The sequence below is a fragment of the Alternaria rosae genome, assembly GCF_020736505.1.
Source record: "Alternaria rosae strain MPI-PUGE-AT-0040 chromosome Unknown BKA58scaffold_6, whole genome shotgun sequence".
Lineage (NCBI taxonomy): Eukaryota > Fungi > Ascomycota > Dothideomycetes > Pleosporales > Pleosporaceae > Alternaria > Alternaria rosae.
The window spans coordinates 1085385-1098701 of record NW_025763575.1 but is presented as its reverse complement, the minus strand read 5'-3'; the positions used below and the strand labels follow the sequence as shown (position 1 = coordinate 1098701).

Below are 13317 nucleotides of genomic sequence, written 5' to 3'. Positions count from 1 at the left end.
TTTCCAAGACTCACTCGAAACTTGCAAGAAACATTCAATCATCTTCGCAAGGCCGTTGTCATGCTCGCAGCAATCTCCATCCCCACACTTCTGCTTCTGGCTAACGTAGCCGTTGCCCAAGACGATACACCCTCAGTCGCGACCTCGCCATTCGTCAGTCCCACGCCTGAGTCTGAAGCCCTCTATACTATTCAGACCCAGACCGCTACTGATGATGTCGACCCATGGTCGTGCTACATGGACTGCGTTCAGCCTCCATGCCCGGCATGTAAGTACACCCTCTTCGGCCTGTCGCGAAATATGCTTAACAATGGTAGGCACCGGCAGCATGATGAGCGTTCCCCCGGTTCCTATGCCTAGTGTAACGGACGTATCGATCGTCCCTCCGGTTCCCATGCCCACCGTGACGGACGTGTCAATTCCACCGCAATCTGGCATATCGGTCGTCACAACCCCTGTTCCCATGCCCACTGTGACGGACGTATCAATCCCCCCTCAAGACTCTACTGGCGCCATGTCAATTCCAGAGGGCGAGACACCCATCTCTAGCGGCGCTGTTGACACGCCTTCTTCGAGCCTTGGCTCGGCCGCGAGTGCGACTAGCTCTGGTCTACCAGAGCAAACAGAAAACGCTGCCGCGGCGAGGGGTCACGACATGCCGCTTGTTGTCGCTCTTGCCGGCGCTCTGGCTTTCTTGTGAGTATTGGATTGAGAACGAGGGTGTCGGACTGTTCAGGTTGGTTGTTTGTATTGTGTTGTCAATGCGATGGCTGCGTTGGGCCGCGTCGGAGCGACTCCGGTTGCCAATACTCCATGCACTCGAACGATGGAACCATTGTAGGAAGGTGTTTTCGCAGTATAATTGTGCTGAACACGATACATAAACGAAAAACAAAACTCACCCAATACTCTAAGCCATCTCGCAAGTCTAACCGTGACGCGCGGTCTTCAGCGCCAGGATATGTGGCGAAGTGCCTATACGCGTCACGACGTATCCGTATAGCGATCTAACTGTGGCTTAAACGTGCTGCACGTCAGTGGGTCTGGGGTTGGCAGGGGCCGCTTCCGCAACAATCTAGGCCGTCTCCTTCCCACCACGCCAGTGCCAACAACTTATAATCTTGGGAACCCAGCACTCGAAACCATGTCGTTGATGATACAGCTCCTGCTATTCCTCAAAGCCGGTTTCGCGCCAATACCCCTATACCGGCCCAAGTGATAGCGGACGGAAAGCAGGGATCTCGCCAAGGCACTGCGACATTGCCAATCGTACCAGCAATCGACCACCTTGGCTGACACGTCGAACCGCACACGCGCTTGAACGGGGCGAATTCCCTACAAAACAAACGCGAGCGTGCACTTCACTCTCCGCAGTCATGGCTTCCCCGAATAGCAACGTACCTACGCCGGTACCGTTCCCTCAGCCCGAGGGCATTCGCAACCCCAATGCATCGAGCCCTACCGCAGAGTCACCCTCTACCAAGACTCGCGAACGAACCTCCACCAATACCTCGATCGTCTCGAACAAAATCCGTACCGCGACTGGCAAACTGATGGACGTAAACCCGCCGCCCGGCATGTGGGCAGCCACGGGAACCACTGCCGCCAAAGCACCCTCGATATCGGACATTAGAAAGGGTTCGTTTGGTTCTGACGGATGGAACGAAGATTCGCAACGGAAGAGAGCAGGTTCACGAACAAGCCAGAACGAGCAGCGGTCGCGCGCTTCCACCAACGCGGCATCACCGATAGATCAATCTGAGCGTCCGTCCTTCGGTGGTCAGCGCAAGGTATCGTCGAGCAACGCATTGAACACTGAACCCTTTCCTGCTCTGGCTGAGGAGGATACACGACAAGTCGCGGGGTACGATGGCCATGACGAGCGCCTCAACACTGGCATACAATCAAAGCACGACTCCGATACCGCGACAGAGCACTTTGACGACGATAGGCCGCAGCAGCTGAAACGGACATCCTCTGGACGGGTACGTCTTCTGCACCTGCCTCCAAACAAACATGCTAATCATGGAACAGTACGCCAACGGCTACGTACCACCTCCCAAGTTGCCGTGGAAGCGGTCGTTCATGATCGGTCTTAAGGGCTTCTGGAAGTGGTTCCTCACACCCGCCGGCTTCCTCATCACGCTTTACGGCCTGAACGTCGTCGCCTGGGGCGGCATGCTCTTCCTCCTCCTCTGTAACGCCGCACCCGCTATGTGTACACCTACCTGTGACGATATCAATTCCCCTCGCCGTAAGTGGGTCGAGTATGACTCGCAAATCCTCAACGCACTCTTCTGCGTTACAGGGTTTGGTCTTGCGCCTTGGAGGTTCCGTGACCTATACTATTGGGCTTGCTGGAGAATCGGAGGTTCAGCCCGCACAGAGACGGGCATCAGACGTCTTGCTGGCATACACCGAGGATGGTTTCGGCTCCCAGGTTCAGAGCGGTTGCCTGACAAAGCAGGTGCAACCGTCGTCGATCCCGAAGATCCAGCTGTACCAATTCCCGTCCAGATGATCCCCGACCCACCACCCACGGCGATTCGCGCCCCACCCACCAAGAGTTGGAAGATGGATTTCGTCATCTGGATGAATGTATGGAACACCTTCTTTCAGGTGGTTCTGTGCTTCTACATGTGGCACTATAATCGTATCGACCGTCCATCATGGGCCACAGGTCTGTTTGTGGCACTAGGTTGCGGCGTGGCGGGTGCTGCAGGCATCATGATGTGGCACGAAGGCAAGAACGTCAAGAAAGTCGAAGGCGTGCCCATGCGTAAGGATTATGGAGACCAGCGAGACGACGAAGAAGCGCAGAACATTCCGCTCGTGACCACAGGTGTGGCGACGAAATCCTGAGAAATCTGCCCAGCGCCTTGTGTGTCGTGCAGGCAGAGAGGCTGAGAGTGCTCATTGGAGCGGGAGCCTGTTCTTTCCTTCTTGGCGTTTGGTCTAGCTGTGGCGTTGCGTCGAAAACAGCATAGACATATTTTCACGATCGATACCCCAACAGCCCACGGGCATTACATTACCACTATCCAATAGCGTACTCTAGCCTTTTCTGAGTCAACGGTTCTCTGTTTTTCTTTCATCACGTCAGCGTTCCGTTGCGCAAAAGAAGGTGCCGGAAGTTCCCTCCGGACTTTGCCATAGATCAGCCTTATGTGAGCCTCGTGTTGACAAGCTTGCCGAGCTCCCCGGACAGGCCGACCTGCATGCTAAGCATCCCCGAAGCTGATCCGTTGATCAAATGACGTATCAACGTCGTACTTTCTACGGACTGGTGACAGTTGCACGCGCTCTTGGTACTTATTTAGCCAAGGCCTTGTGATCTTGTCGTCTTTTGCGATTTGAATCCTCTCCTACAATATACCTACAAACATTTCCTGTCGCACTGTTTTTCTGTCAGAGCAGCAACGTCGTCTGCAAACACCCTCAAAGGTCACAAGAGATGGCAGCACAAGAATACTATCTAGGTACAGCGGCCGCCCATGAACTCCAGGGCAGCCAACCGCCAAATCCATATCCACCGCAGCCACCAAAGCTGCCACAATATCAACAACCACCCGCGCAACCTCCACGACCACATGTTAGCAACCCTCCATATGTGAACACGCCGCCTCCATCATACTCAGCATATCCTCAGCCTCCACAACAACCCTATGGCTACCCACCTCAACAGCAGCAGCAGCAGCAACACCAGTTTTACCCCGAGAAGAAGAACGCCCAAGCCATGACAGCGCCATACCCCCAAACACCACCAGCAGGCGGCTACTACCCACCCCAACAGCCGATGCCTCAAAACAACGGCTACCTAGGCGCCCCTCTACAACCGTACAGAAGCCACTCGCAACCCGCGCGCGTGCGCTTCGCAGACCAAGACTCCGATCGCAGCACGAGTCTAGGCTCTATGTCCGACTCGGACGACTACTCCCCTCCCCGCCACCGCGACATTAGCAGACACCACCGCCACCATAGCCACCCCACCCGCGACTATTCCTCCGACCGCGACCGCGATCGCTCGCGCAACGAACGCAGACACAAGCCGCGCAAGACACACTCATTCGACAAGGCACACGAAGACAAGCACAAGAACAGAGACACGTTCCTCGGCGCAGGCGCAGGCACCATAATCGGGGATGTGATCTTCCCTGGCCTGGGCACAGCAGCCGGATTAGTGCTGGGTGGCTACGGAGGCAGGAAGTATGCTGATACGAGGAGTAAGAGCGATTATGCTGGGAGCGAGAGGAGGAGTCATAGGGGGAGTCGGAGAGCGGGGGATGATGGGTGGGACGAGAAGACGAAGACGTATCGGAAGGGTGCGGCTGTGAGGTGATTCTGATGATGATGATTCGCCTATGGTGTTGATGATCTTACGATTTCTATTATTTTTCTCTACGGTTCACGACGAGGATGGCATGGTATGACGTACCGATGGCTTGCTTGGTTTACTGGCTGCTGGACAGCACGTCTGTAGTGATTTAGTATAATTGTATTCTCACCTTGATACAAAAACACACATCCCGTTGCATTGTTGGCTCGTGTCATATGAATAAACATTAATATAATTTGACATGTTCGTCTTCGATCGCTCGAGAGCGATAGCGCTACATGTCCATCTACCTGTCCCTACATTTTCGGCGCACGTCTTCAATCGCCTTCGCGATAGCGTTGCAACCGTTTTCCTAATTCCTTTCCTCGAACTCGCTAGGACGTATGTCTTTGACCGACCATGCGGTAGCATTCCATCCTCCTCCACAATAGTCGTACATGGATGTATGTCTTCAACCGACTTGCAGTAGCATTCCATCCTAAGCATCCAGATATAAATACAAACAAAAACATAGTGGATGCACGTCTTCAACCGCGCGAAGCGGTAGCGTCGCACCCCAATTTTGACACCCAATCAGAAGTTTTGACATCTTCTAGTAGATGCCAGGCACGATTCGGTACGGGACAAGCTCGACGTAGCGGTCCCAGTCCTTGCCGTACTTCCTGCGGCACTTCTCCTCATCGCGGCGCTCACGGTGGATGAGCAGGATGGCAAAGTAGACCATGAAGAAGTAGGTGAAGATCATACCCCAACCCTTGGCCTCACCGGGCACGGCGTACTTGCCGTAGCTGTTCTGGTAGAAGTAGGCGTCGGTCTGAGTTGCTGTGATGGGAGACTGAGCCGCGTTCTTGATGAGGTAACCAGACATGGCGGTAGGTAGAACGTAGCTCCAGCTCATGAACCAGTCGCCGAGGTAGTTGATGTGACGCGCCATACCCCACCAGCCACTGATCAGAAGCTTGGAACCTGCGGCGGTCTCGATGCACTTGAGGTGCTTGACGCGTGGGTCGTTGGGGTCGGTCCTGAATCGGTTCTTCTCGTTGTTTACCGAGCGGAAAATGTAGTATCCGATACCCTGGACGGCCAAAACGCCAGCAATACCAACTGGACCGAGATCAACGGGGTAGTTAGATAGATAGCGGGTTTGGATGGAATAAGTGAAGGGTACCCAGACAAGGTCACCGAAGGAAAGCATCATACCAAAGCCGTCGGCGATGATGTCGATGGTGGTCAGGATAGCGGGCTCCATGAACAATGCATCGAATGTGTAGACGGTGTGGGCGACGGTAACAAGGAGGATGCTGTCAGTGACGCGACCGAAGTTGCGGTATTGCTGCATGATGAAGGCCAAGTCAAGGATGATCCATCCCAGCATTCCGGGGCGAAGCTCGCACCATGCCTTGATATCAACTTCTCCGAAGATGGGCATGTTGACACGAGGGTTCAACTCACGTCCGATGAACCAATCGTAGAGCATGTTACCAGTACGGCCACCGGCAGCCAGCTCGCGCATAGACGGATCCTTGGGGTGCTTGACACTGAAAGAAGCGACATAGCAGTAAGTGGCCAGGAAGTAGGAGATGAGAATGTTGCTCGTCAGGATTCCAACGTAGTTATCGGTGATAAAAGTCCAGACGGGGAACTCGGCACCGTGGGAGATGGTGCCAGCAGCGAGAAGGGTCATGATGAAGAGGGCTGAGTTCCAGGCATTGAACCTGTACTTGAGCCTTCCGCCGCTCCTGAGCTCGGTACCCTCAACCTCCTGGCCAGGAAGAAATCGGTAGAGAAACAGACTCAAAAAGTAGTAGGCCAGAGTACCAATGAAAGCTTGGGTGTTGAGTAGACCCGAGAAGCCAGTCCACCCTACCTCCCTCTTCAGCTGCTCGAGAGTGAAGCTGTAGGGGTGAAGAAGGACAGGCGCCGGGCATCCAGAGATGTCATTGCACAGGAACGTGAAGACGTACACCAAGACTGGAAGACCGAAAGAGATGATAAAAGCTCCGGGGCTGGAATGAGGTTAGCGCTGGGATCGTCAGGGCGCGCAAAAGTTGTGGATGGACTTACGGTCCTAGGAACTCATAGCCATGAGGTTCTTCAGCCAGCGACTTGGTCGCCTTGTCAGTCTTCGCTTTCGACATGTTCTCAATGTCGAACTGTCGCGTTGTCCAGCTCTTTCCGTTCCGGCTAGATCCGCCAAGTGAGGGAGCTCAAGGAATAGGGGTCCGGTCGCGTCTTCACAACAAAGGTTCCTTGTCGCAGTTGTTGTCTTCGCCGATAGTGATTGTCGCGCCGCCTGAACCAAAGACAGCCACGGGTGCAGTGTCCTATATAGCAATGAATGAGGCTGAGCGCATCAGACGATGGAAGGGAACTCGGAATTCATTGCAACCGTAATGACGCGCACACACCATCTTGGCCACGCTAACCACCTTCGGCGTTACCGCCCGTCGTTACTGCCGCTGCAAGGCACTCGACATGGGGGGCGCGGCGCCCGGAAGTCAACGTGTTGCGAAGATGGACAGTCGTATCAGCTCCACCTTCACCGTCACCACGCCTCGACCCTCACAGTGCGTAGTGCGTCGATCAACTACGCGATGATATCCCTACTCTACTCGCTCCTGCTTCTGGCAGTGTCGGGCCCATTCGCAGCGGCCGCTTCGGACAAACAGCTCAAGCCATGTACCGTCATCTCACCCGCGTCCGAGCGCTTCTTCGACCTGAACCCTATGCGCCGCCTGCCACCATCAGAGTCAGATGGCAAGAAAAGTAGCAAGAAGGAGGGCGAAGAAGGCAGCTGGCATGCCAAGGGCTACGATTACAATGCCAACTTCACGATCAACTTCTGTGGACCTGTAGTGGAGGAGCTGGACAAGGTGCAAGATCTAGACGAGGGTCTTTGGAAGAATGTCAGCGCATTCTACGAGAGAGGAGACAAGCAGTGGGCTATTGGGTGAGTCTCACATCCTACAAAGTGGTAATAGATGGAGGGATTCAAGGTGCTTGTTCACAACCAGGCAGAAAGATCCTTTGAGGTGCAATGCTGACACCTTGCGATTTCCAGTCTCGAGAACTCGGAACCCATCTTCCGCGGTCGCAAGCTCATTCTAAACTACACCGGAGGTTCGCTCTGCCCAGATCTGTCCTCGAAATCCAAGCGCACGCTCGAACCCACCTCTCTTGACACCCGCGAGATCATTGACGGCGACGACGATGACAAGGACGATGGCGACAAGAAGAAACCCTCGAAAAAGACTGAGCGCCGCAAGACTACCATCATTTCGCTGCTTTGCGACTCGGACCCGCTTGCAAAAACCAGTGTGTCCTTCGTCGCGGCGGTAGACGACTGCTCGTACTTCTTCGAAGGCCGCTCACCTTTCGCATGCGGCGGCGTACACCAGGATACCCAAGCCCTAGGCCCCGGCGGCGTCTTCGGTGTCATCGTCATGATCGCCGTTGCCGTATACTTTGCTGGTGGTTGTGTATACCAACGCACCGTCATGCACCAGCGCGGATGGAGACAGCTGCCCAACTACGCCATGTGGGCAGGCATCTGGCGCTTCTTCTCTGTAAGTCTACTCCGCTGTTGTCGTAGAAGGAGTAGTAGTAGCGCCCGGTGGTGATGACAGACGTTCGTATGTCTTGTTGGTGTTGCTGACATCGTGAAGGACATGTTCATCATTCTTACTTCGTCGTGCGCGCGCTTCATGCCTTCCCGCCGGGGCTACAGTCGCGTCTCGCTCGGCCAGGACAGCGGACGAAGGGGTCGGAGGAATGAAGATGAGGATAGGTTAATAGACAACCTGGATGAGGAGTGGGACGATTAGTTGTGGCAACACATTGGTATCGGGCATGGCATAACGACGCGGCGTTTACGGGGCTTGGTTATGGACAATAGACGCTCAGGAGCGCATGAACAAGAGACTTGTTGACTCTGATACATTACCGATGAGTTTACTTTCACGGTGCACGTTCATGGAGATTTTCGAAAGACTGCATTGGTAACGCACTGACACCAAGTACCCATGTCCCCACCCGGTTCAGAAATGAATGGCTAAAGACGCCATGCACACCGGAGAAGTACCGACTGAAATTGCAAAAGAGATCGTTCGTCCCACCTCACACGAGAAAAAAACCGAACAGCCCTGCAGACTACTTCAAGATGAAAACATGCGAAGTGGGTGACCTAACATCGATGTAGGCTCCAGGGTGTTCAGTTTTTTTCTAGTGGCCCTTCATATTAACTGATTCGGGAACGAAATATACCATTTTAAACGCCCTCTTGACAATTCAACTAACGGCTGGGGTATAAAGCAGCGAACCATGAAGCAATACGGATATCAATCGCTGAGAAAATGCTGTGTCGTCTGTGGTGAGCGGACTTACATCTCATCGATGTCGTCGTCGACTCGTGCGCGCCTGTCAATCTGCTCGCCATCGTTCTTGGTCATAGATGATTCAGTCTGCATCGGTGCTGCATCGTCAGCATCGTCCTCGACGGAATCCCGTGCAGAGTCAACGATGCTGCGGTCATCCTCCATATCAACGTCCATCTGTTCATCCCCCTCCTCGGCTGTACCGTTTGCACCTTGCTCCGGTGAGATGTCGCCACGAGCAATGGGCTCGAACTGCGCATCGATGCCTTCCAAGACCTCTCTGACCTCTGACCTGAGCTCCCTCTCTTCTTTTGATTGTAGATTAAGGGGCTGGTTGCCAGCCGCACCACCAAGCACTTGGGTATAGTCCCTGTTCATCTGCACGAAGATCTCATCGGCCTTGGCCTCCATCGACTCTTGCAGTGCTTTACACATATCGTTCAGATGCTTGTTCACTGTGGCGATCGCTTCATGGAACATCCTGTGTCGCTCCCGCTCAACGTGATTCTCCATGTGCTCTTTCATGCGCTTGTAGGATCCAGCGCCACGCTCTTCAGTGCACACGTCGTAGACGGTATGCATGATGCCTGCGATGCAAGGGCTGAAATCACGGTTCGCTTCGCGCTGAAGCTCGTTCATTTGAGTGATAAGGGTAACCCCAAGATCCTTGAAGAGCTGCTCGTAGTTGCAAACCTGTGTCTTTAAGATTGAGAGATTCGCCAGGCCGACTCTGCTGGTCCTCGCACGCTCTTCTATGGCCTCGTGAAACCTGTGGAGAAGCGTGCTCGAATTGCTGATGTAGGCATCAAATGCTTTTGGAAGGCGCGTCTGAAAGGCTCGCTCCCAACCCGTTGCTAGTTGTTTGATAATAGGATCCACAAGATCGGAGTTGAAGTCACGGTGGCCAGCTGTAGAGGAATGATAAACGCCGTCGCGTCGGACGACAGCCTTGTACGATGACCACGCGAGGCCACCTTGATCCTTGTAACCCCAAGCATGTGCTGTAGCTGGTGCAAACTCAATGGCTTTGTTGATGAGTTCAGGGCATTTGTCAAAGATTTGAGACTTCATCTCAGATCGCATCTCCGTGATGCAAGCACGAATGGCCGCCTCCAACCCCTCCATCAATTGACTGAGTCGCCACTGTAGGTAATTGACCTGCTTGCGCTTGTCTTCGTCTGTCATCTTCAGATCTGTCCAATGGTTTGACGTCCAGAGATTGAAAGTCGTCAGCATCTGGCATACACTCGTCAAGAACGTGCGGCTGGTGTGGATACGTCCGCCTTCAGTAAGCTTCTTGCAGTGGTTCTGAAGTTGAGGCACTTCGGTTTCTTCTGGTGTTACGAAACCGGGCACCTCATCATCCTTTTGCATCCGGCCACACATCTTCTGGTACGCTCGACTGCTGACGCAAAAGACTGGCAGAGACCTAGCAACCTGGTTGTAGTCGCGCATTTCCTCGTCGGGGTTAAAGTTGTCTTCGTCTTCTTCGGCCGCATTTTCCTGGTCGATTTCTTTGATGCCAGCAGCGAAATCCTGCTGAATAGCCGATTTTGAGTATTGGTTTCTGCCTGCAATGCAAATACGGCTGATCTCAGCTTTGATTTCATCCTTCTTCGCTTCCAGTTCTCGGATTTGGGGTTTCAAGTCGTCGATGGAGTGCTTGATTGCTAACCCTTCTCGCCTAGCATTCTTCTTCGTTTCCCTTAGCTCCTTGAGTTTCTCCTTGATGTCAGTTTCGAATAGCCGCTGCCTTTCTCCCTGGAATGTCACTTCATCGTCGCTCCCAAACTCATCGGGATCGGAATCCTCGAAATCATCATCCGTATCGTCGTCGAAAACCTGTCTCTTCTTGCGTGACTGCTTGTTCGACACAGCGTTCTTGCGTTTGTGATTCTTGGGCTGAGGAGCGAACACAGTTTTCCCGTCGTCCAGTTGCTCCTGCAGTGATTCCCACACCTCAATGTCCTCATTTGCGCTCGACATGGCAAGCTTGTAGACCTCTCGCGTTTCGTTCAACTCTTGAATTTTGCTCCGGACTCGCTTTATCTGCTCATCGTGGCGTTCCTGATCTTCTTCAAACGCTGCAACATTCTCTTCAAGCCCAAGACTGTCGATTGCTTCAGTGATAGAGATGTCGTCCGTCTTCGAACAGATGAATGTAACACTGGAGAAGCCGCCGTCGTATTTGAGCTGCCGTTTGAAAGAGTCTCCGAGCAGGGTTTTAGCAGCCTTGTCGTCTACAGCCCGATTGATAGGAGCAACGATCCACAGACCGGTGCATTGCTTCATGTATCCCTGAGCAACAGCAGCTCTCGCGGCGTTACTGTCATGAACACCCGGCAAATCCACGATCACTGCACCCGTTGAGAGCGCATGACTCTTCGTATAGATTTTGACGACCTTAATCAAGGGCCAGTACTCTGTTTGAAAAGCTGGCTTGGAGACCTTCTCCTTGTTCTTATCCTTCTTTGCGACTTTCTCTTTGCTATCCACGTAGCATTGGAGCTCTCGGTAGAAGTAGTCAGGTCGAGCCGCGTGGATCTTTTTGGTAGTCCCAAGTACGTCGACAACGGATCGCTTGGACATGAGCGAAGGAATGGTGCATTCACCCAAAGCATCTTTTGCGACAGACGGGTAGACAGAATGAAACTTGGCCCATGCAATACCGGCATCAGAATTGGGATCCTGCGCCTCGCGCGAGAGAGACCCATTCTCGGTGAGGAACTCGTGTAGAAGGACTGTGAGTTCCTTTTCCCAGTCCGTCTGGCTGATGAACTCAATCTCGGCGCAGTATTTAGAGCCTGGATCGGTGCTGCTGTTCCACGAGATCTCGGTAACCACGGCGGTGCAAGCACGCATACAATTGGTTGGAACGAGCCGCTCTTCATCAAGCATAGCGTTGATGACACTACTTTTCCCAGCGCCAGTGTTACCCACTACGCCGACCACAGTGCGCTTTCGCTGCGCCTGAGGAATTAGCTTCTCAATGGCTTGTAACCATGCCCTGGCTTCCGCGTTAGATGTTGAGTATGTCAAAAACCTATATTTGAGGCATGCGAGAACTTTGAGAGATGTGGAGACGCCAGCCTCAAGGACATCAGGGTCTTGTAGCTCAATGATTGGGCGAATGCATCGATCAACGGAGCCCAAATCTTCTTGAATGACCTGTTCCGGTGAGCCACCTCTGTCGAAAATCTTTTCCGGGTCAAAGTTGCTTTTTAGCTCTACACGGCCGCCACCCTGGGCAAAGGACGCATCTTAGAAAGCACCTGGGGACTGTCTCTCCTCCTTGATGGCGGAAAGTCCGAGAGTATCTATTGGGTACATCGATGATGCCGCAGGACACGTCTCAGAAGGCTCATGATGAGCAGCTTGCGTTACGCCTTCCGTGATTGAAACAGCCGTTGGTCGCGAGCTTGCCTGGGGAAAATTGTCCACTGGGATTGATGGTGTACTTAGTTCACTAGAAGAGCGCCATGGTAGCTGATGAGATTCGTCTTGCACAAAATGTCGAACAGGAGACCGTGACTGAGACCACGGCGGGTACCTATCTGCGTCAAGTGCAGGCGCGCGGCTACTCAAAGTACTGGTATACCTCGATGTCAACGGCGAAGCAAAGCTTGGGTTGTGTTGAGTTGCCGAATGGCCCGATGCATCATGAGAAGAAGTGGAGGCTCTATCAGCACCATAGCGTATTGATTCTCTTCCCATTGTTCCAGGGTCGGCATGGTTGTTTGCTGTTTGTATAGCGTCATGACCAAACTCCGTCTCCTGGTGTCGACGCGCAATTTCGGCTTGTATGAGCTCTTCCCTGAGCGATGGAGGGTCTTGAGTCTGATGTTGCACCGTTGCGCTGAACGGTTCTATGGCATTAAAGACTACGACGCTGTCTTCTGGCACTAAGAATGACTTGACGATGTCGCTTTGGTCCACCATGCAGCCTTTATAACCAATGCGAACACCGATAAGATCATGCCGTTTCTCGTAAGTATCTTGAATCTTCTGGATAGGGATTTTCTGAAAGCAGGTCAGCGGATCCACGATAGGTGGGTGTGGTAGGACATCGGCGCATTCTGGGTACATTCCGCGCGCATTGATACCGTCAAAATATCGCTATCTCTTGGATGGGGAAGGCTGTAGAGCTTACGTTGTGGCCTATCATCCATATGAAATCGGCTTCCTTGAACTCATCCTGGGTGGACTTGCGGTGATCGAGCACACCAATCCAGCACCGGCGTGCTTTGAGCTCCTGTTGTGGCACAACACGCTTGGCGCGTCGATGAAAGTCGTCCCAGTCCATTGCTAGATTATGCTCATGACTGAAATGCTGCGGAAGTATAGTAATGTATGCAGAAGCTGGGTTGACGCGTTAGGCGGGAGCTACCCACGGGTGCATGCAGCTTGCGAGCTAGCGATGGCGGAGTTTGCAGGATGGTGTGACTGAACACATTAGAGCATTGGCCAGCTGTTCGTCGCTAGTGCGTGTAACGGTGAATGAGGAAATTGAATGCGGTCGAGGTGACCAACGGTCTTGCAGAGGAAACAGCGGGGCAAACGCGCCTGAACACGCTAAGACACGCCAGCACATGACGCCAAGCCTCTCGA

General features: G+C 53.3%; 6 protein-coding genes across 6 annotated transcripts; 4 read left to right on the top strand and 2 right to left on the bottom strand.

The window, feature by feature from the left end:
* Nucleotides 1-60: 60 nt before the first annotated feature.
* Nucleotides 61-700, top strand: BKA58DRAFT_440780 (uncharacterized protein; the record flags this gene model as incomplete). The annotated part of the gene is made up of 2 exons (XM_046173776.1): nucleotides 61-268; nucleotides 318-700. The coding sequence occupies 2 exons, from the start codon at nucleotides 61-63 to the stop codon at nucleotides 698-700; spliced, it is 591 nt and encodes a 196-aa protein (XP_046024228.1).
* Nucleotides 701-1077: 377 nt separating this feature from the next.
* BKA58DRAFT_192424 (uncharacterized protein) lies at nucleotides 1078-3158 on the top strand. Its single transcript, XM_046165639.1, has 2 exons — nucleotides 1078-1985; nucleotides 2035-3158. Exons 1-2 carry the CDS (start codon nucleotides 1377-1379, stop codon nucleotides 2860-2862), a joined length of 1437 nt encoding a protein of 478 aa, XP_046024227.1. The 5' UTR covers nucleotides 1078-1376; the 3' UTR covers nucleotides 2863-3158.
* Nucleotides 3159-4530, top strand: BKA58DRAFT_192425 (uncharacterized protein). Its single transcript, XM_046165640.1, has one exon. It carries the CDS (start codon nucleotides 3455-3457, stop codon nucleotides 4337-4339), a length of 885 nt encoding a protein of 294 aa, XP_046024226.1. The 5' UTR covers nucleotides 3159-3454; the 3' UTR covers nucleotides 4340-4530.
* An 11-nt stretch (nucleotides 4531-4541) lies between these two features.
* On the bottom strand, nucleotides 4542-6685 carry BKA58DRAFT_430051 (ergosterol biosynthesis ERG4/ERG24). The gene is made up of 2 exons (XM_046173053.1): nucleotides 6401-6685; nucleotides 4542-6342 (listed from the first exon to the last, which is right to left on the bottom strand). Exons 1-2 carry the CDS (start codon nucleotides 6472-6474, stop codon nucleotides 4929-4931), a joined length of 1488 nt encoding a protein of 495 aa, XP_046024225.1. The 5' UTR covers nucleotides 6475-6685; the 3' UTR covers nucleotides 4542-4928.
* A 117-nt stretch (nucleotides 6686-6802) lies between these two features.
* On the top strand, nucleotides 6803-8309 carry BKA58DRAFT_386672 (mannose-6-phosphate receptor binding domain-containing protein). The gene is made up of 3 exons (XM_046170493.1): nucleotides 6803-7286; nucleotides 7398-7902; nucleotides 8002-8309. The coding sequence occupies exons 1-3, from the start codon at nucleotides 6931-6933 to the stop codon at nucleotides 8158-8160; spliced, it is 1020 nt and encodes a 339-aa protein (XP_046024224.1). The 5' UTR covers nucleotides 6803-6930; the 3' UTR covers nucleotides 8161-8309.
* Nucleotide 8310: 1 nt separating this feature from the next.
* Nucleotides 8311-13012, bottom strand: BKA58DRAFT_362589 (uncharacterized protein; the record flags this gene model as incomplete). Its single annotated transcript, XM_046168811.1, has 3 exons — nucleotides 8311-11926; nucleotides 12308-12729; nucleotides 12860-13012. 3 exons carry the CDS (start codon nucleotides 13010-13012, stop codon nucleotides 8716-8718), a joined length of 3786 nt encoding a protein of 1261 aa, XP_046024223.1. The 3' UTR covers nucleotides 8311-8715.
* Nucleotides 13013-13317: the final 305 nt, after the last annotated feature.